The 23708-nt window shown below is 36.8% G+C and overlaps 1 protein-coding gene across 3 annotated transcripts in view; it reads left to right on the top strand.

The window, feature by feature from the left end:
• Nucleotides 1–23571, top strand: part of LOC121384778 (exportin-7-like) — a 53029-nt gene extending 29458 nt beyond the window's left edge. For all 3 annotated transcript variants that reach the window (XM_041515355.1, XM_041515357.1, XM_041515356.1), the window contains exons 17-30: nt 669–742; nt 1421–1565; nt 2615–2780; nt 5592–5659; nt 6020–6108; nt 6868–6975; nt 7248–7330; nt 8359–8413; nt 12938–13097; nt 13829–13967; nt 15108–15271; nt 16790–16888; nt 17240–17367; nt 17722–23571. In XM_041515355.1, the coding sequence (XP_041371289.1) occupies nt 669–742; nt 1421–1565; nt 2615–2780; nt 5592–5659; nt 6020–6108; nt 6868–6975; nt 7248–7330; nt 8359–8413; nt 12938–13097; nt 13829–13967; nt 15108–15271; nt 16790–16888; nt 17240–17367; nt 17722–17830 (1587 nt within the window). In that variant the 3' untranslated portion in view covers nt 17831–23571. The remainder of the gene's footprint in view (nt 1–668; nt 743–1420; nt 1566–2614; nt 2781–5591; nt 5660–6019; nt 6109–6867; nt 6976–7247; nt 7331–8358; nt 8414–12937; nt 13098–13828; nt 13968–15107; nt 15272–16789; nt 16889–17239; nt 17368–17721) is intronic.
• Nucleotides 23572–23708: the final 137 nt, after the last annotated feature.

Below are 23708 nucleotides of genomic sequence, written 5' to 3' on the forward strand. Positions count from 1 at the left end.
GCAAAATACATCGGCAAAATTATCCCATCTGCTGTTTACCAATAAGCAATCTTCGAAAAGTAACCTGGGCTGCTTTCAGCCAGCCCGAGCAAAAAACCGTCTGCTAGACTGGTTTATGCGCTTCACAGTAAACCAAATGGCCACGTTGGGAACCAGTCAATTAGTGCGCAAATGTTACCCAAACGTTTGCTGGCTGAACTTGGGGCTGGTAAGACACCTGAAGAAAAATAGACTGTAAAGAAAAATGGAACCAACAACTAAAAAAAACTGTTAGTGAAAAAACATTTTTTTTTTTTGTTTAGGTTTTTTTTTTTGCTTTAAACTTGTATACACTGTTACTGACAAATTGGTTATTCTTTCCAGTAAATAGTAAGGGTTGTTTTATATACACTGATCCATATACAGTTAGTAGCATATGACACATAATTCTATATACTAACACTGTTGATAAAGTTCTCTGAAAATGTTTAGGAATCGGAGGATTCCCTTGGACTGCTCCCATGGGAATCCACATGGATTCTCATGAAAAAAGACTAATTTTTAGCTCTGTAGTCTGTCCACCGTCACTCACATTAATTTAGGGAAGCGTTAATTTCAGGATCTACAATATGTTTGTCATCCAACAGACAATGATTAATAAATGGTTGTGGTGGTTATTCTCATTTCAGGTGTACAGAAGGTTATCTGAGGTGCTTGGTCTCAGTGATGAGTCAATGGTGTTGAGTGTGTTCGTAGGCAAAATGTGAGAAATTAATAATACATTCTATTTTTCCTTCTGTAAAACAAATCTTTTATGTGAAGCCTTAATAAATAATTCCTAAATGCTCATCCAAACCGATCCCATGGATTAATATGGACCTCTGTCTTTTTTTTTTATTGTCCCCACCACAAATGTGTGTTGATCTATGTAAGGTGTTACCAATATTCTTAAGATATATTTTAAAAAAATTTAAAAATTTCAATTTAGTGGTTTAATAACTGATACAAGGGAACTAACTCTTTGGTGAGAAATGTTTATGAAAAGATGTAACTCATTGTTTCAGGTGTTAAAACTATTATCAGATTCAGGTTTTACTTAATTAAAATATGCCCCCACCCCCTTCAAAGAAAGGACGAGAAGAATCAAATGAATACAAATTGAACTTTTGCAATTAACATTCGGCTGAATGGTTGCTTAAATGCTCAAAACTAATGAAAAGTATATCAGAAATGTTTATATTTAGGCCTGAATGATGTTTTACATGCTGATAATATTGTTTAATAAAAAATACAATACAAAAATAATGTTTATATTTATGGAAAAGTATGATTTGTTATAAAATGACTGATTTATCGAGACATTTTTCGTGCTGGGGTGTCGTTAGACATTCATTTATTCATTTTGATTTATCAAGTTTACCATTTATTGTGACCATTTTAGAATTACGAATCTGAAGTACTGGGCGAGAAGTGAACCGATCATCTCAAAAACCCTTCAGCTGTTGAGTGATCTCTCGGTCGGTTACAGCAGTGTACGCAAGCTGGTCAAACTGGAAGCTGTGCAGTTCATGTTGAATAACCACACGGTAACTACTTACAGGGATGTTGTTTTTTTACGGTTGTCACTGAAAGTGATTCTCTTCAAGGTTCACTCTTAAAAAGAAAATTCTTTTAGCCGCTATTCCGATAATGTAGAGTATTACTTTGAAAAATTATTAAAAGGTGCCTAATTTAAACATAATTTTATTATCCAGATACTTACTGTTGAAGCCATTTTGTATAAAAATTAGCAGTTGCCTAATTTGGCTATGGGCCAGGGAATACAGTCTGACATCAATTTTCAGGCAATATATGTTAAATCCAAATAATAGACTATTTATTGACAACAAATTCAGAATTTTGAATTACTTTTAAAATTCCAGAAAATCTTTTGGGATTTCATGTATTTCTGTAATATAAGGATGAGGCAATTAAAATGGAAAAGCGAGAGCTTTATTAACAAATTTTTCTTTTGAGTATTCACAAAATATTAAATAAGTTGCTATTTCATATCAATTTTAATTTTTAAGTGAAATAAGTTTTACTTACAGGGTTATCTGAGGCATGTGTGCTTACTTTTTACATACTTTTTAGGAATATTTTCCAATGTTTTCTGGCCAGCAGTGTACATTGTAATGCATTTATATTCACTTAAGTGAAATTGCCTTATTCTACAACAAGGTGGACAGTGTTAGATTTATGTCTACAAAACAACAAAAGGTGGGCCAATGTTCAAAACTAAAGAACCTGGGCCCATATTTTTACAGCTATGTCAGCACTACAATATTGTAAAACCATCGTAGACTATGATGTGTGTCAGTGTTATCGGCGGTTTCACGATATCATAGTGCTAGGATAGCTTTGAAAATATGGGCCCAGGCTCTTTATTTTTGAAACTGGGACCACCTTTTGTGGTGTTTATGTTTAAGACTTTTCTTAAAAGTGTCATTTCCTTTACATCTACCTTGAGACAATGATTTTAATTAATCGATGTTCTCAAGTGGTGTTACTAAACAAAACAAACTAACGTTTTCTTAACGTGTCATTTCCTTCACATCTGCCTTCTGACAATGATTTTATATTTTCTTGTGTTCAGAGTGAACATTTCCCGTTTCTGGGGATCAGTGTGAACTCGACTGCGAGCACCCCCCTGGCTGACATGCGGTGCCGGACGACATTCTACACGGCGCTCGGTCGATTGCTGCTGGTCGACCTGGGCGAGGATGAGGAGAAGTTTGAACAGTTCATGATGCCCCTCACAGGTAAACACAAGGAGAAGTTTGAACAGTTCATGTTGCCCCTCACAGGTAAACACAAGGAGAAGTTTGAACAGTTCATGATGCCCCTCACAGGTAAACACAAGGAGAAGTTTGAACAGTTCATGATGCCCCTCACAGGTAAACATGCAGAGAAGTTTGAACAGTTCATGATGCCCCTCACAGGTAAACACAAGGAGAAGTTTGAACAGTTCATGTTGCCCCTCACAGGTAAACACAAGGAGAAGTTTGAACAGTTCATGATGCCCCTCACAGGTAAACACAAGGAGAAGTTTCAACAGTTCATGATGCCCCTCACAGGTAAACATGAGAAGTTTGAACAGTTCAGGATGCCCCTCACAGGTAAACATGCAGAGATGTTTGAACAGTTCAGGATGCCCCTCACAGGTAAACACGAGGAGAAGTTTGAACAGTTCAGGATGCCCCTCACAGGTAAACACGAGGAGAAGTTTCAACAGTTCATAATGCCCCTCACAGGTAAACACGAGGAGAAGTTTGAACAGTTCATGATGTCCCTCACAGGTAAACATGCAGAGAAGTTTGAACAGTTCAGGATGCCCCTCACAGGTAAACACGAGAAGTTTTAACAGTTCATAATGCCCCTCACAGGTAAACACGAGGAGAAGTTTGAACAGTTCATGATGTCCCTCACAGGTAAACATGCAGAGAAGTTTGAACAGTTCAGGATGCCCCTCACAGGTAAACACGAGGAGAAGTTTGAACAGTTCAGGATGCCCCTCACAGGTAAACACGAGGAGAAGTTTCAACAGTTCATAATGCCCCTCACAGGTAAACACGAGGAGAAGTTTGAACAGTTCATGATGTCCCTCACAGGTAAACATGCAGAGAAGTTTGAACAGTTCAGGATGCCCCTCACAGGTAAACACGAGGAGAAGTTTGAACAGTTCAGGATGCCCCTCACAGGTAAACATGCAGAGAAGTTTGAACAGTTCAGGATGCCCCTCACAGGTAAACATGCAGAGAAGTTTGAACAGTTCAGGATGCCCCTCACAGGTAAACACGAGGAGAAGTTTGAACAGTTCAGGATGCCCATCACAGGTAAACATCATATAGCTGATTATCCACATGATTCAAGATATACAGGAAAATATAACCAGTAATGAATGATTTCATGTGCACAGCGAATGATGTAATTTTGGGAAGCGATGTCATAACATAATGCGGATCCCCAGTCTTAGCACTGTGTAATTGCTTACCAAAATGACGTCATTTTGTCATCAACTTCTGATTACGTTTGAAACGTTTTGACATGGCCCTAGCTTGTTATTCATAAAAAACATTTTTTGATAATAAAGAAATTATTAAACTCGCTCGGGCAATACAAGAATCCTGACACGAGTTTCATAAAATCAGTACAACACACAAACTCGTATAATAATCTCTATGTATGTGGCCGAGTGCATAAAACAATCATATTCTTTAATCCGTGATAATTATACATATAATATGGAGAGTTGGCCCCATGCATCTTTCTCTTTCGTACCAGATATTCTCGTGTCCCACAGCTCTTTACACTGTTTTTACATAATTGTACAAATTTATTTTTATTATGGAAGTAATCCTATTCGTTTGACACCTAATAGCCGATCTCTATTTTTGTGCTGGGGTGTCGTTAAACATTAATTCATTCTCTCTCTCAGAGGAGCGGGACATAGCCCAGTGGTAACGTGCTCGCTTGATGCACTGTTGGTGTGCAATCGATACCCGTCGGTGGACCCATTGGGCTATTTCTTGTTCCAGCCAGTGCACCACGAGTGGTATATCAAAGGCTGTGATATGTGCTATCCTGTCTGGGAAAGTGCATATAAAAGATTCCTTGCTGCATTAGGAAAGATGTAGCAGGTTTTCTCTGATGACTACGAGTCAGAATTACCAAATGTTTGGCATCCAATAGCCAATGATTGATTAGTCAATGTGCTCTAGTAGTGTCGTTAAACAAAACAAACTTTTTAACTCTCTCAGTGAACTATCTTTCACCCCAGTCATAATGATAAGATCGCGCACGCACACACACACACACACACACACACACACACACACAAGAAGAAACCAGACACCCCTCTCCTAAACCGGCTGCAGCTTTTGTAGTAGTACATTTTTATTGTTATGGGTGAACTCCAGAGTAATCAAACAAATGTATGTGGCATTAGATTAAAAAAAAAGTATGTCTATTTTAGATGCAATACTTAACGACCCTTCAATCAAATAGAATTTAAAAAACTACAGTTTTTAACACTAAGTGCATTCTAGTCCTAAACCTTATATAAACAGGACAGGTATTGCTCAATCTTAAGTCTGCTCGTATGAGTGGCGGTGGCACGCGAGTGTAATAATTTCTTTATTATCAATATTATTGTTGTTTTCTTTATGAATAACAAGACTCAACTCAAAATGTTTCAGCCACAACTAGAAGGAGACGACGAAATGATGTCATGTTTCAAATGCACACTCTGAGCTAGGACTTGAGAAGCAACGTCATATTATGATGTCGCTTCCCAAAATTACGTCATCACACTTGTTATTACATGTGTGCTTGGTATGATTATTATTAACTTGGTTATGTTGAACCATATGGATAATAAAATACAGTTTTCTTTCCATCTGTGCTTTTGGCTGTCTGACAACTTGGACAGTGCTTCATAGTCACGCCTGGGTACTAGTAATAAGAAACACTTTACCTCACTCTATCACCTGTCATTGTTAATTCAAGGTGATGTCAATCATGTTGAATACTTTAATATTTTGTATAATGCATTATGTTGCTTGTCTTTTCAGCTTCATTTGATACTGTGGGTAATTTGTTAGCCAATGCCAGTACAGCTATACGGGTCGAAGAGGCAAAGGTATCTATTTTCTTTTATGTTGCAAATACATTTTATAGAACAAATCAGCTAATATAATTACAATGTATTGCCTGCACACTTTGTTTTTTCACAGATTGTTTTGCTTTTTCATAAGCTTTCATTCTCAGCTGCTAGTAATAAAGTATTGTTCTCTGAAACACCACTAGCAGAATTTAAAGAGCCATAGTTTTTTAAGTTACCATTTATTTATTAAGCACATCTTAAGTTATCTTCTTTCTAGAGCATCATGTTGCTTTGTTTGTTTGATGTGTGACAACAAGAATGTTTAATTACAGAACAGATGTTTTCAAAAATATATGTATGGCCAAACAATGTATGATAATCTCTTTATTTTTGCAGCGATCGTTGATAGGATTAGTACGAGACTTGCGAGGGATAGCGTTTGCCTTCAATACAAAAATCAGTTACATGATGTTGTTTGATTGGATGTATCCTTGGAAACCTGTTGTATACTGCTGTAAACTTTTGTGAGTCTGTACTATAAAAAATATATTCTAATTAAAAGAAAAAAGACTAGTATACTTGAATTTCTTTAATAAATAGACAGAGATATTGAGATGATACAAGTTCTATACAAAGTTTTAAAATATACTTGCCTTGATATTTGTATTGTATTATACATTTTCCCACAGGTCTTTACACTGTTGTTTTACATAATTGTAAAAATAAGATTTTCATATACATGTACTTACCTTTTGTGACACCCAGTAGCCTATGTGTATTTTTGTGCTGGGGTATCATTAAATATTCATTCATTCAGTAAACAGGAATGGCCTTTAGGTCCATGGATATGGCAGCAACCAGTGAGATTCCTGTTTGAAGTGATTTCCAGTGGCTAGATAAGTGTTTATATACTGAACTTCATTGCAGATTCACTATCCAAGTTTCAGTTGTTATTGCTATTGCATGTGTGAGGTTGCTATAAAACACACCATAACCCTAACCCTTGTAAACAATTTGGGGTCATTTATTGTCTGTCAGAATACACACAATTACAGTAAATCAGTTAAATGTAAAAACTATTATTTTAAAACCTGATAGTCTTTCTACAACTATAATCTTGTTTTTAATGAAGTTCAATATATTATGATTTCAATTTGTAGAATTGTACCAGAGTGAAAACAGCTGTATTTGTATATGAATTTAGATTATGTTGTGTGATCCATGTCAACCTTAACTAAGACCAGATATCCAACATACACCCCAGTGATACAGAGGGCCGTTGAGTTGTGGTACCACGAACCGAGCGTCACCACACCTGTGTTAAAACTGATGGCCGAACTAGCTCAAAACAGGTAACCTACTGGCACTGTTTCTACAGGTATATATTTTCTTGTCGTTACACATGAATTGGTTCAAAATGACTTACTGTTTTTAAATCCAGGTATTTCGGGGTTGGCTTTTTTTTGTTTTTTGGGGGGAGGGGTAAAATACATATAAAACATCCCTTGCTGTTATTTTATATAAGTAGCCTAGATGTAGTGTCAGCATGCATCAGCGCAGCCCAGTTATAGGTTAACTGTAAATGCCCTCCGTGAGTACAACAAATGTTTCTGATTTCTTGTAGATGCCAAAGACTGCAGTTTGATGTGTCTTCACCAAATGGTATTCTTTTAGTCCGAGAAGTTAGTAAAATGATTGTTACATATGGTAAGTGATTACTGTAATTAGTTTTGTTTTGTCTTGCCCATTTCAAGCGTTGCATTGCCAGTTCCTCTATGTAGGTTTACTAGTTTTTGTATTCTTAATAAAGTTAATAATTATCATTAATATGAATTTGAAGTTGGGATAAATAGATCAAATGGTTATTTGGTCTTTGATTTTCAGCTAAATGTGGCTTTGGTATACAGACCCTTGGATGTTTTTTTTGTTTTTTTTACACAGGGCTTCTAGAATTTTAAGTTAATACAATTTTACTAAATAATAGTAATAATCAGATATGTCACCTAAAGAGGGAGATAGAGCTTAAAAACACTAACATTGGGGGTTGAAGTGGGGTCAGGATACTCATATTTACAAAATAAACTTACTGCAACATATGACAATTTTGTTTCCACTAGCCATTGGGCATGGCAGTAGTAGTTCTTTACTAGCCCAACATTGAATATCACTAGCCATGGGAGTGGGGCTACCATAATTTAGAAGCTCTGTTTTACCCCATCCTATGTTTCATAAAGGTGTATGAAAATGTAATGTCCTGTCCTCTCTGTAGAAGGGTATTCTTAAAACAACCCCTTGCAGCTTATCAAGTAGCCTATTTGTTGGCAGTGGGTTTCTGCTCTCAATCTAGTCCAAGTGTCACAATTACCGCATGATACATTCAATAGCCATAGTTTAAAATAAGCATAGGTATCAAACTCATTTCAGTTTCCTTGTCAGCGAAATGTTTGTAGCAAAGCATCTGTGTCTTGTAATTTTAAGCAACATTTTATTCAGTATTGTGTTGTAATTCGCTATGCAAGTTTCAGAGATCGCTTCTCAATTGTAAAATTAGTAAAATTCTATTAGTAGTTGCTAATCAATTTTCAATTGATTAACAACTGAATCAATTTTCAATTGATTAACAACTGTTGATAAAATGTGATCTGTGAGATTTAAATTGCAATGCTGTTGGTGTTTATATTGTGTTTTATTTACAGGTGATTACTAAATTGTAAATTTTTTCCTCTATTTTTCAGGTTCAAGAATACTCACTTTAGGAGATATTCCAAAAGATCAAATTTACCCATTAAAATATCCTTTGATGCTTTTATTACAAGCAATTGTTTTGATATTGTTTTATAATCAGGTTGAGTAATGCACCTAGATACTAGAATACACAACAAATTTATGTTACTAGAAAATTAGTTTAAAATATAAACTTGATCTAAGATTTTACAGAATAAGTGTGAACTGCCAGCCATCTTACAAACACAATCTCTCAATTTTGTTTTTCTGTTGTATTTTTATGATTTTCAAACGTCTTAAAGTTACATTACCTGGTTACCATATAACATGTACAAATGTGAAATACAAGCTCAAATGCACTTTTAAAGAAAGTTGTGTGTGTTCGCTATGAACGGATATCGTCAAACGTATACGCTTGATTCGGCCCGTGCCACCATAGCTCGGCAAAGCATAAACGACAGCCTGTTGTCAGTTTCAGTTAACACGTGCGTTTGCCGATTTCAAATTGTAGGGTTTTGTGCTGTACGAAGAACGTTCGGTTGAGAATACGGTACTAGTCTTTAGTTAAAACCGGTTTGATCTTGACAACGTATTATCGACAATGGTACCTTCCTATTTCAGAATTGATCTTTTATAAAGTGTTAGTAGAATTTTCAAATGTTTAGTTTGTATACTAATAACACATTAATCACATATATTTTTTTAAAATAAAATATACTAAAGTAGACAGTGAACGTTTTCACTTAATTTTACGTGTTAAAATTGACAAATTCAAATAAATATTATTTCGTTTGGAAAGGGTAAAGTTGGGTGGGGGGGGGGGGGTGTTTAACGACATCAAATATATAGCATATTGATTTAATAATCATCCGACCCCATACAACCGTAAATAAAATGTGTTGAGTGCATCGTTAAATAAAACATGCTATCCTTCCATCCATCTGCTGTTGGTAATTTTGACATATAATCTTAGAGAGGAATTGGGTACATGTGCAGGGGGAGGGTATTGGAGGTCGAAACCCTTACTTGCCCAAGCTTAAAAAAAAAATGAAATGTATTTTGGGGGCGAGCATGTCCCCATATAAACTTCGCTTAACACAGTCTATAACCCCAACCCTGCTGAAATCCCTTGCACACGCGCCTTGGAAACCCTCTACATTTTTTTTTTTAGCAAGGGATCGTTTATATGTAGCATCCCACAGACAGGATATCACATACCATGGTCTTTTTGTATACCCGCCGATGGGGATCGATCCTAGACTGACTGCGCATTTCCAAAAAACACCTTTTTTAGGTCTAAGTAATTAATAAAAATAGCATATAGATCTAGTTTTGAAAAATATTACGTAAATCGAATACAGTACCCTCTTCCTCTATCCCTAGAGCATTACGTAATAACACCCCCTTACATGTAACGCGTATGCCAACAGCTGGCCACTGTCAAAATTTCAAGGCAAATCCCCCTCTCACCTACCCCTGGGTCAAAAAGTGTTTTTACTTACACTTTTGAATGTTTAGCTATAATAGGTGTGAAATATACCCCGATTTTTAAAAAATTTGATATTCAATAGGGTTATCATTTTTGGACGGGTCACCCAATATATACTCTTCAAAAGAAGAAACGCAAAACCACATTGTCGTAACATTTGGAGAATTGATTTAATTATTGAATGGTGAGTCCGATAATTACCAAATGTTGCAGGATTGTTCACAATTCACTCTAGTCCATTGTGAGTAAGTGATAGGACACGTCAAGGTCATCTGGAGTCAATACCGGGTGTGGCCTCCGTGTGTGTTGACAACTGCCTGGCACCGCCTGCCCATTGAAGCAACCAGAGTACGGATGACGTCCCGGGGGATGGTGGCCCACTCGGCCTGCAAGGCTGCTGCCAGCTCGGGCAGGGTCTGGGGCTGTGATTGTCGCTGTCGGAGGCGTCGGTCCAACTCGTCCCATAGATGCTCAATTGGGTTCAAATCCGGTGATATCGATGGCCAAGGACGGACATTAATGTTGTTGTTCTGTAGGAAAGCCGTTGTGAGACGTGCTGTGTGAGGCCTGGCGTTGGCCATAACTGGAACGATGTGTGGCCGGAGGATCTGGTCAATGTAGCCCTGTGCATTCAGGTTGCCCTGCACGTGGACCAGGTCAGTTCTGCCAGTGTGTGAGATGGCTGCCCACACCATGACACTACCCCCGCCGAATCTGTCCACTTCCTGCACGCAGTTTGCCGCATAACGTTCACCACGACGCCTATACACGCGACATCTTCCATCATGACGTCAGAGCAGAAATCGGGACTCGTCACTGAACCACACCTGTCTCCATCGCAGTTGAGGCCATTGTCGATGAATCTGGCACCACTGCAGTCGGAGTCGACGGTGTTGTGGTGTTAAGATGACACCTCGAACTGGACGTCTGGCACGAATTCCTACCTCACGTAGGCGGTTCCGTACGGTCTGGTCGGATATCCTGCGCAAACCTGGTATTGCTGCGGCTGTGGAGGTGGCAGTAGTCAATCGTTCCCGAAGGTGGCGTACCCGGATGTAGCGGTCCTGCCCGGGGGTAGTGACCCGTGGTCGACCGGATCGAGGGAGGTCACGTGTTGATCCATGTTGCTGGTAACGGTCCCACAGTCTGGAGATGGTGCTTGGGGACACATGGAATGCCCTGGCAACGGCCGTTCTGGATTCGCCTGCGTCTAGTCGGCCGATGGCATTGTTTCTCTGCGGTTCACTGAGACGTGGCATGTCCTGGATTGTCAACTGTCGGCCAGATACAGAGGCCAGGCAAGCGAACACCCTGCACTTTTATACTGTCGGTGTTCATGTTGCACGTGCAGACAACGCACGTGCAGTGGTGACATGGTTTGCACGTGGCTGCGTTTTTGCGAATATTCACATTTTGGAACTTTATTGTACAGTAGCTGCGTTTTATCGAATGTAACCGTGGGAATGTGTTTGGGACATGCAATGACCTTATATTCACAAAGCATGAACCGGTAGGAAACATAAAATCGAAGTTATAACCCATTTGTACCCTTTTGCGTTTCTTTTTTTGAAGAGTATATATATAAACAGTGGTATGATAATTGTAATGACTTTTGTACTTACTTTAGCTGGTATCTGGTAATAATTACCAGCTCTCAGTGATATTTTATTAGAATGTCCACCATTACCATGTTTTCATATTTCAATATGTATTTTGAATAAAACAATCCTCAAACTAGTTCATAAAATCGTATGGCAATGGACAGAATTTTGGAATAGCAATTAGTGAAAAAGATAAAAAAAATTAATTAAAAAGTTAAATAGCCAAAAATAAAAAGGAATTGACTGCTTAGTCAAATAGTTATATAATTTGGAGCATTTTAGAAGGACAGTCCAGAAATAAATGGGAGAAAGAAGAGAGGATCGGACTATTTAATAATATAGAAAAAATTGTAATTTTAACATAAAATTTTGAACTATGGTCTAAACATTTAAAGGCCGTTAAGGTGCACAGCTTGTAGGGATGAGATGGATTGCATCCCATCAAGAAATCCCCTAGGGTGACGGTCATTAGATGTGGAAGGTGTAGTGCTGTGTGGAAATACAGTTCTTGAGAAGGCGGATCCGATTGAACAGTATTGGACTAGGGTGTAGTCCAGTTGTCATGGTTGGTATAGTGGTGTGAACGGGCCCGGCTCCGGATGGTACAAGATGGTACCAATATGATACAAAGTAAAGTCCAGAAAAGAGTAGTAGGGGTTGATCCCACTTCCTATTTCCTCTTGGAGTAGGGTGGTAATTCTTGCAGTGCTGCTAGGACAGGCTCGGACAGGTAGAGACTAAACACAAACAACTGTGGCATTCTGCAGAAGGGCCATCATACGAGTAATGGAAAAACTTGCTACCAAAATTCAGCTGAAAAAATGACATGGAGGCGAGGAATGTTGCTGAAAAAAGAATCCAAACTGGTAGTGCAGGCTGTCGAAACGAGAAGCATTCTAGCTTTCAATCAGTTCCAATGGCCACATTCATCCCAGTAGAAAACTCCATTTCGCTGACAAAAACACCACCAATGGAGGATTCCCAAGTCGAGCACACGAAAGCACGTGTAATGTGCACAGAAGAAACAAACATGTCCTACAGTGTCAAACTCCAGACTGGGAATGAAAACTAAATTAATATTTGCATTCCTTCTGTTGTTCGGGTTCGGTGGGATGTAGCCTAGTGGTAAAGCGCGCGATTGGTTTGGGATCGATCCCAGTCGGTGGGCCCATTGGGCTATTTCTCGTTCCAGCCAGTGCTTCACAACTGGTACATTAAAGACTGTGGTATGTACTACCCTGTCTGTGGGATGGTGCATATAAAAGATCCCTTGCTGCTAATCGAAAAGAGTAGCCCATGAAGTGGCGACAGCAGGTTTCCTCTCAATATCTGTGTGGTCCTTAATCATATGTCCGACACCATATAACCGTAAATAAAATGTGTTGAGTGTGTTGTTAAACCATTTCCTTTCCTCTCCTCGTTAAATAAAACATTTCTTTCCTCTTGTGCATTGTGTATTGGCTTCAGATTAAAGGCGTTGTTTTCCTTAATGCCAGTCACGTTAAAAGGAATATCGATCTGCTTTTCCATGTTAAAGGCAGCACTCTGCGGGAACTACGTCAACTTTGGTGCCTTCCGTCTCTATGGTGATAATGCCCTCGACAACGCTCTGGGGATGTTTGTTAAGCTGCTTCTGTCAGTGCCGCAGAGTGATCTGCTGGTTAGTATACTCGTACAAACCATATATATATATGCACCATACATGATGGTTTTATGATATAGCAGGTTTGGAAAAACAAATAAAAAGAAAAAATAAATATTTCAATTTTAGTTCTATTAGAAAACTAACTATTCCTTTCCTTGGTTTTTTGTTTTTTTGTTTTTTTGTTTTTTAATGAAAATTGTTTAAGCAGTTATATGTACAATACATCTTGAATTTGACAAATATCTTTCATAACAAGTTTGTATGTTTTGACTTTTCATCAGTGTGTATTGTTTGGCTCAAACATTTAAAATAGGCCAGTCCACTTATTTGTTTGTCTCGTCTCTTTAACATAATTTTCTGCTCTGGCGTTAGCATAATTTGCATTGTAAGCGTTTGTTAAGATTTTGTGTGCAGTTACATTTTTTGTGAGCTCGAAGTCCTGTATTTGTAGATGAATGAATATTCAGTGTTCATCTCATTATACAATGAAAAGTGACATGAATTTTACATTAAATTAAAAAAGAATTTATTTGATATCAAACCAGTTGGTAGGCAGTGTAGGCAAGACTAGTTTTCACAGATTTAAAAAAAAAATAGAGAAAATTGAAGGTTGGGTGGGCAAATTGTTAAAGATATAATTGTTTGTTCAATGTAACCACTGATATCAAACTAAAAGGGTGTTACCACTCTGTAACAGTTGTATTTTAAAACCATTCTTGACACTGGGCTGTTTTTTTCTCATCCAGGACTTTCCCAAACTGAGTCAGAATTACTATGGACTCCTGGAGTGTTTGGCTCAGGACCACATGCCGTTCATTAGTAACCTGGAGGCTCAAGTGTTCCTCTACATTCTGTCCACTATCTCCGAAGGCTTGACTGCTCTTGGCAAGTATACTTTACATACATCTTCTTTTCACTTTTGTGCTTCTATCCAGTTACAAGGAATGAGACATATCCTGGTGTTAAAAGTGCTCACTTGAGATGTGATCGATTCTAGTTGGTGAACCATGTGACCACAACTGGCGTAACAAAGGCAGTGGTATGTACTATTCTGTCTTTGGAGTGATGTACCGGCCTCGGTGGCGTCGTGGTTAGGCCATCGGTCTACAGGCTGGTAGGTATTGGGTTCGGATCCCAGTCGAGGCATGGGCTTTTTAATCCAAATACCGACTCCAAACCCTGAGTGAGTGCAATGACCAGTGATCCATAACTGGTTCAACAAAGGCCATGGTTTGTGCTAGCCTGCCTTTGGGAAGCACAAATAAAAGATCCCTTACTGCTAATTGGAAAGAGTAGCCCATGTAGTGGCGACAGCGGGTTTCCTCTCAAAATCTGTGTGGTTCTTAACCCTATGTCTGACGCCATATAACTGTAAATAAAATGTGTTGAGTGCTTCGTTAAATAAAACATTTCTTTCTTTCTTTGGAATGATGCATCATATAAAAGATCACTTAATGATAGTAAAAGAAAAAAGAAAAAGAAGAGTAGCTCATAGAATGGTGACATCATGTTTCCTATCAGCATGCTTACTTGATGCACAGTTGGTCAAAGACTATTTCTCGATCCAGCCAGTGCACCACGACTGGTATATCAAAAGCTGTGATATGTGGTATTATCTCTGGAATGGTGCATATAAAAGACTCCTTGCTACTAATAGAAAATGTAGCAAGTTTCCTCTCTAAGACTATATATCAGAATTACCAAATATTTGATTTCAAGTAGCTGATAATTAATAAATCAGTGTGCTCTAATGGTGTCAATAAACAAAAAAATAAGTTTTATCTGTATGGTCCATAACCTTATGTCTAATGCCAAATAACCATAAATTAACTACTAACTTATTTTTTTTATCAGTATTTTATATATTTCATATCATTATGTCCAGTCCAGTTCAGTACTATTATAAAAATTTACTTGTCCAGGTTTCACGAGCAAGAAAACAAATCTTAATGTAAAGCCCTGTCATATTCTGAGACTTCTTACAACATTTAGTGTTATAATGTATATGTTTTGTTATTACTTCAGATACCATGGTGTGTACTGGTTGCTGTGCAACCCTTGACAACATCATCACGTATCTGTTCCGGCGTCTGACGACGAAGAAGAAGAAGACGACACGACCAGGCAGTGTTCCCGATAGCGAATCATTCCTTAGAATACTAGAACTCCATCCAGAAATACTGCAGCAGGTAGCACCCATGTAGATTTGATGGTGGACTTGTCTTGAGATTATGAGAATATGTTGATCATCACGGGAAAAACGTTGAAAATCCTTTTAACATGTGGTGCAAATGCTTCTAAAAAGTCATGAAAAGTTATGACATTTGGTGGTTGATAACAAAATATACATATGAACCAGGTAGAATACTCTTTCTAAGGAAATCAGCATTTCTACAGATGAGCTTTGGTTTTAGTTTCACAACTTACGAGTGTTGGTTTAATTATTGTTAAGAGACACTGTAGCCAGCCACTATCATGCTGTACTATCAGCAGGCGTTATTTAGTTGTTTGAAGGAGGACAGTATTATGTTGAGCAATTAGGTAATGTCCGGGAAGTGCAAAGAGAAAACACCAGTGGAGGAAACAGTCTTATTTACATGTTGTAAGCTGAACGCCTAGAAGATACATATATATTTTATATCACACTGCCCCCTTTTCGTTTTTCGTCTTTGAATTCCATCTCATTTCTTCCCGATCTGGCAAATCTTTATTTTTTAAATTCTTTTGCTGTCCACCACCACATCCCAGTTCTCGTGTCTCCAACCGTGACAGGTGCTTGTCTCTTGTGGCTATCCATGCAATACACCTGCCATTTCCCCATCAGCTTTAGCTGTGGGCGTAGTTTGACCACTTCGGAGAATGTTCATTAGTTACTTCTGGCATTGTTAAGAGGTACTTGTAATGACCTATTATACTCCCCTAATACTGGTGGTCGTTAGTGCCATGGGTCAGTCCAGCTTTATTAGCGGTAAAGGATGAGGATGCCAGGTGGGTGCAGGAAGGTACACAGGGACTTAACCAGTGGAGGAAGTTGAGACAGGTAGGTGATGGTGTGGACAGCTCAGGAGGAGTTGGAGGAAACTGACAGACTGGGTCGAAAAAGATTGAAATCATGGGAGAAGTTTTTATATTAAGATAATGAGAATGATAGACAGAGGGTGATAGATGAGAAAGATGAATAAAACTATGAGCCAGCCTTGACAGGATTTGAACCACTGTCATCAGCTTGATTGCCCAACAGCGTATTCACCAAATCAAATCTCGTAAATGACAATAGTAACATATGTCGATAAAATTTCCTACCTGCAACGTATCGATTGACATACACACCACAGATATAAATACTGCTACCCCTCACCCTTAAAGTAAATAAGAAAAAACTTGAGGTTTAAACTGCTCATTTCAGAGAAAATGGATAGCATTTGTGACTACCCTAGTTCTGCACAAAATTTTAGTGCTTTTTTACAGGTACCCCTACCATGCTGTTGGTGCCGTGGTGAAATTCGAACCCTTTATCTATAATAATAATAAAAAAATATGCTTACCACCGAGTTATACTTTAATATAATTGGCCAAAATTTAATTTTTACTGCATCTATTTTAGCAATTCTTTTGTGATACCCCAATAGCTGATGTGTATTTTTGTGTTGGGGTGTCGTTATACATTCATTCTATTTTAACAATTAAACTTGTCTATTTTCTTCCAGATGCTGTCTACTGTATTAAATATAATAATGTTTGAAGACTGCCGTAACCAGTGGTCCATGTCTAGACCTTTGCTAGGCCTCATCCTCATTAATGAAGAGGTCAGAGTTGCTTTATATTTTGTTGGGTAGTTTAGTTTTCTTCAGGATTACTGTTGTGACAAATTGCTCCATAACTCAAAGGATCAAATTTTGTAGCTTAGAGGATTTGAACACATTACCAATATTTGGGTATGTTGTAACAATGATGGGTCATATCAGATTTTAAAATTTTGTTTAGATTTATTATTTTTTAGTTTTTTTACATAAATAAATTTATACATACTTGAAGAAAAAGTTCTTTATAGTTGACATATGCAAGCATCCCGATAACACAAACAATTTGCTAAAAAAAAATGTGGGAATGAACATCTACCTGCAAGTTATTTTTGAACGTTTTTTTTTTTTTTCCAGTATTTTAACAAGTTAAGAGAAAGTATCATATCCAGTCAGCCGACAGAAAAACAGCCCACCATGATTAGATGCTTTGAGAATCTGATGGACGGAATCGAGAGGTCTTTGCTCACCAAAAACAGGGACAGGTTAGCACTCTATCACTCCCCTTAAACTATGTGTTGAGTGCATCGTTAAATAAAACATTTCCTTCCTTTTTCCCCTTAGACTAGTTCAAGGAGAGTAATTTTTAGCTTCATTAGTATGTAAAGTAAAAAACAACAACTGCACTTCAAAAGGATTAAATATCAATATTCAATATGGTAATATAGTAAATGGCTCCTGGTAATCTAAATGAGGGGGTCATTAATTAGTCCCCTTAATTGTTTTCATGGCAATTCTGGTAAAACAGTCTTAATAATTAATGTTTTCATAAGCTCCTAAGTCTCTTTTTTTTACTTTTAAAAACAAATTTAATTAAAAAATTTGTTTTGTGTTTTCAGATTTACTCAAAATCTTTCTGTATTCCGCCGTGATGTGAACGATTCACTGAAAGCTCCGAGCAATAGTCCGACATCATCGAATTCACTGGACATGATGAGTTACGGCTGATATAGGCTTGTTGTGCAAAAAGCGTATATGTGCAGACGAAAACAAATGTGTGGTCTTTAAAGTGCTTATGAATGAGTTGTGTGCACCGATTGCTACCTAGTCGGAGGATATACTTGTTACTGCGAGTGTGAAGCGGCCTGTTGCTGGTTCTGTATTTAGGAGTGAATCTACAAGTGTGCGTCTTGATGGCTGGAGGGTTCTCTATTGTGCTGCTGTTACTGAATCAGTGTACGAAGCATTTGCCTTTGTCTTACACAAAACAGCACCACTTCAACAACAAAAACGCTTTTTTTTAATTTTCCGGTGAAATCCACAGCTGAATGGGGAGAAGTTAATAAATGGCTTGATAATGCAGATGCTTTTGCTGTGACTAATTGTGTCTGTGGTTGTGAGGCTCTTTATAGGGAGGGGATATGGTGTGGAGGGGGTGGGGGTGTTATGTTTATCCAGTAGACATCAGGCTAACAGCAGATGCTCATCTAGATTTTAGTCTGATGTGTTCAGTGCTGAGGTTTCTTTCAGCTGTCTGAAAATTGAAACTTTGTGTAAACCATTTGACCCATGTGATTTTGCGTAACCTGTTGCAACCAATGTACATGAAGTCATTAATATAATGTGCTAACGAAAATTGTGTTACTGAAAACTAGACTATATAAGCAGCAAGTCAAACTATCGTTCTCACAATATTGTCTAAGGTAGTTTGTTGAATTTTTACTGTCTGTGCAAATTGAAGCAAATTGAAACCCTGATTGTGTTTTCCCCTTGTTTTGAGAATGCACTACTTAGATGAGTCCTTCGATGTTGCCGACACTGTTTACATGATGGTCCGCTTATTCTTGACTCGTATCAACCATGCTAGGCCACATTTCACAGGAACAATACTGATGATTTTTTGGTTAGTCATTAGTTTGGGCGATTAGAAAGAGATAATGAAGAAAAAAGAGGTAACAAAGGAGACTGGGGAGAATGATAAAAATTTTATTCTGGTTGTGAGGAGCTGGTAGTGTTAAGTAAACCTGTTGCCTTATATAGACTCCATAATCATGTTTCATTTTTTGTTAGTCACTTGCTTTACAATTTGGCTTTTTTTCTTTTTGTTTATTATTAATACTACTATTTTTATTTTTATTATTATTATGATTATTATTATTATCATTATCACCGTTACTGTTACTATTATTGAACGTATTAACTTAAATCAGGTTATGAAAAACAGAAACTTAGTTTAATAATGTTTCAGCCATATGAAATTGAAGTTATTTTTTATTTTTTTGGGGTGTTTTTTGTTGTTTTTTTGTTGAGTAAGCACATTATTTTAATGGATTAATATGAGAAACATAGCCGACTTTGCTGTTAAGTTCTTACTGAAGGGAAGTCGGAGAAATTCGAGCCTTGTAGCTAATGAAAAAAAGGCTGATATTAATAAAAATGGCTACTTAAATGATTTAATTATGTGCCAAGAAACATCCATGACACATGATGTAAAGTCTTTTAACAATATTGCTGTATAGTCAGCAAGTGAAATTGCTACCAAGATAGTTGCATGTAGTAGAGTTTGACCCTTTACCACGTGTATTAAGTTGATTTTCACTACTTAACATTAGACAATACACTAAGATTTCCAATAACATTCAGTATGTCTTTAAAACCTGCAACTGTTGGCAGTGGAATTGCAATCATGGTTCAATATGTTTGAAGTATTACATTTGAATCCAGTGCTATGGTATTTTTGAAAAAGGTATACTTGTATGATACATTGATAAATGTGCAGTTTTCTAATGGCAAATTTACTTGTTTTGTTTTCTGTTTTTTTGCGTGTTTGGTTTAGGTTTTTTTTTTTTTTTTTTTTTTTTTTTTTTTTATACTATCTACATGTTGTTGGGGTTTTTTGTTAGGTGAAGAATGTGTACATGTGTTTATTTAGAACCCTTGAAATTGAGATAATTTAATACAATAAATAAAGTAAATACTCAATAATGAAACAAAAAATTTTGCAAAGTAAATTTTGCAACAGCTTTTGTGATGGCAGTGAAGATTACCATTGCTTTTTCTGGGCTGCGTTTAGCAGAAAGCTGTTAACACCCCCTGTCACATACACACACACACACACACGAAAAAAATGAATAATTAAAATATAAATAAATGACGACTTTGTATGTTGGCATTTGGTTTCTAGGTGAACAAATATGCTCAGAAACACATTGCACTTGATGAGCCCCAAAATAAAACCATTTACGTCAGTCGAGGAGCAAAATCTAAAACGTCTAATACATTGATAAGTTCATCTACAAAACCCTTCAACAAAACCCCTTTCATTACATATGATAAGATGTTTTAATTAATCTTAAGTTGGTGTCAGGTTTTTGCTAACAAGCAATGTTTTGATTGGTTTGATGAATAAGCATCTTGACACTTTTAACATTGGTTTTGGTTACGTCTTTTAAGGATTTAAAAACAAAATAATCTAATATAAAAGACCATGGCGAGGCTTTAGATTTCATTAATTTGAGCGCAACAGGGTTTTTAAAATATCAGTTTTGAGCAATGCAAGGTCTTTTTATTCAGTAATGTTATTGTTATTAACAGCTTCTGCAAAGTTGTGAATATTGAAAAATGCATGTCAAATTATTTCAGACGACATGTTTCTAATGGTTTTGAGCTGAAGCATTTTGGGCGTGGTTACTTTGGGCACAGCATTTTTTTCGTCTTGACTGTGGTGCAGTCTAAATCCCAGCAAGACATCCATGCTAGTTAAATGTGTATTTAGTATATGTATATGGAGATAAAAAAAAGAGAGGAACTATCATCACCAACAGGTGAGTAGAAACTGGTGGTGGTAAGAACATTTTGAATAATGCTAGTCCCCCAGTCTCAAAACAAATCATAGATGTGCTTCACTGTGAGTATCATGCAGTCATACTAAGGTGGGCTTTTCTTACGACGGGCAACAGATGTTTCATACATGTATCTGTCATTTTTATTATTTTATTTTTGCTCCTTTTTATGATGGGGATTAGAAACTGCTATACTGCCAGTGCTCCGGACTAATATATACTGAGCACCAACAACCCCCAACCAAATTGGGGTTATTAGAATATGTTTATTTGCTTACAAATGCTCCATTCTGTAAAATAAAAGGTGTATCAATCGGTAATTCCCCTGAATATCAATATGTGTTGATCCATTCTTAAAAGACCACATTAAGTGTCACAGCTGAACATTGTATTCGTGTTTCTTTTGGTGTTGGTATATTTAAACTTTCAACCCTCCGATAGTGGTGCATAAAAGGAAGAACATCAGGAGAGATTTTAACTTGCTAGTAATTACAGATAGCCAGTAAGGTTTATCAACTTGAATTACGTGACTATCTGGTTCTTTTCTACCTTGTAATGCATGTTTCTATTGTTTTACATTCATATTTTAGGCTTTGAAAATGAGAGATATAAATTGTAGAAGTTTATAATGTTTCATAATTTTATCATCTTTTTTTTTCTATTTGTAAATCTTTATGGTGGCAAACTGTTTTGCTTTATTGTGTGTGGATGTGTACATATGTGTGTGTATGTGTGTGTGTGTGTGTGTGTGTGTGTGGCTGGAACAATGGGGGAAAAACATCAAATGGAGTCTTGGGTGGGGGTAACAAGTGCTGAAGTTAATTTGGTGTTCTAAATTCACATCAAAATTAGTTTTGTATGCAATGCTTTACAAACGGTGCCAAGTTAAAATACATTTCATCTTTGCAGTGTACATTCTCTTCCAAAATATTTTTGCTTTGGCCAGTTGTCAGAAAAAAACTAGTAAAGAATTACAATGAACAAAACTACAGTTCATAAACAAACAAAAGTCAACTAGCCATGGCTGGTTGGGTGGTTTTAGGCCAGTTTCTCTGATCGCTTGTATGGATGGCAGGGCAAGAGTGATGTGCAAAAGTATACAAAACAAGAAGAAACAACAAAACTAAATATTAATTTAGATTTCTTTAATTTGTTTAAAATCCTGTTACGTTTTATTGTATCTAGTTTAAAAAAAACAAATTTATGTTCCTTTTGACAGTCTTATCAAAAAAAAATATATACTGTGAAACCTCTCAAAACTGAACCCTCTGTTAACCAGAATTTTATCAAAATAGGATGTATTTCACAGTCCTGGTCTGTAGAGAACTGAACGTCTTTAAACCAGACTTTTATCAAAATAGGATGTATTTCACAGTCCTGGTCTGTAGAGAACAGAACGTCTTTAAACCAGACTTTGCTTGGTTCCGATGGTGTTTGGTTTAGAGGGTTTTCACTGTAAAATATTCAGTCCTTTTGTTGATCAGTATAATTACAATCAGCAACATCAAATGAATAATTAAGAGACATCATGTCTGTGAACATTGGTTTTTCGTTTGAGGTTCCCCCCGCCTTTTCTTATAATAGTGGTAATAATAATAGTCATTTCGATAAATGTCATAACCTGTATGTATTGATATTTCAAGGTAATCCATATGTTGGTTACTAGAGGTTATGCTAATTTTCGTGGCTAATTGACAAATAATTCTCAGTTTTGGCAGTGTCATGGTACTTTTCATGGGCGGGACATAGCCCAGTGGTTAAGCGCTCGCATGATGCACGATCTGTCAGGATTTCTCATTCCTGCTAGTGTATCACTACTGGTATATCAAAGGCTGTGGTATGTGCTATCCTGTTTGTTGGATGATGCATATAAAAGATCCCTTGCTACTAATGGAAAAATGTAGCAGGTTTCCTCTGAAGACTAGTTAAAATTACCAAATGTTTGACATCCAATAGCCGATGATTAATAAGTCAATGTGCTCTAGTGGTGGTGTTAAACAAAACAAACTTTTTCGTTGTATTGAGAAACTTTAAGAAACCAACTATGGGTGAAGGGTAGTCGACTTCAATATTGAGTTATGTACAGGCATGTGATTCTTCCGCTAATTGGCGGAATTCGTTTCATTAATTTTCCTTGCATTCTGCACTCGATTACGTGCCTTCGGCACGCATGTATCATTTTCAGCTTTTTTTAGAAATGTTTCAGTCACATGCCTGTATGCACCGTACTGTACAGGCAGGGAGCATTTTGTTCAGTATTGCTTAGCGATTCACTATGCAAGTTTCAGAAATCGCTACACAATTTTAAAACCTTAAATAGTAGTTACTAATCAATTTTTAGTTGCCTAGAAATATTGCTAATGAAGATTTTAAAAACAAAATGTTCCTTGACTGGTACATATGTCATTTATCCTATCCACATTACTTGAATCCCTGTATGGCCTAAAATCTGTTTTTGTCATTTTACCCCCCACTTTTCATATGTTGACGTAATCATTGTGAGAATAGAGATACTATTCCAGATTGTATTTTAGAATAAAATTTAATATTCATATTTACATATTAAGAGAAATGTTTATGATTTTCAGTAAAAAACCCCCCACAAAAATGGAAACATTATGCTCATTAGTTGACATATGTATACCATGAATTTAACGCTACAGTATTTTTTAGGAACCGGTTGACGTATTAGAGTGGTGGTTCACGACTCTATTTGTTTGGGGAGAAAGTGATTCTATTTTTCTACCAGTGAGTGTTGCAACTGATATATTGTACAGTGGTTACTGGTCATCATGTCATGAATTCAGCATCGGCTCATCATGCATTGCTTTGTTGTTATTGGTTCAACCATTTTTCATGGTTGATTGGTGCAAATGATATAACAAAAAATTAAAGAATTTAACAGTTGAATATTATTTTGTTATTTTTTAAAGGTAAGATACTAATCACATATATAATTATATTGAATGTTTTTTTTTTTAAATAAGACATTAATAATTGAAATAAAGACAAAAACTAATAGAATTTAAACTGAATAATATTTG

The sequence above is a fragment of the Gigantopelta aegis genome, chromosome 10, assembly GCF_016097555.1.
Source record: "Gigantopelta aegis isolate Gae_Host chromosome 10, Gae_host_genome, whole genome shotgun sequence".
In the NCBI taxonomy this organism is placed as follows: domain Eukaryota; kingdom Metazoa; phylum Mollusca; class Gastropoda; order Neomphalida; family Peltospiridae; genus Gigantopelta; species Gigantopelta aegis.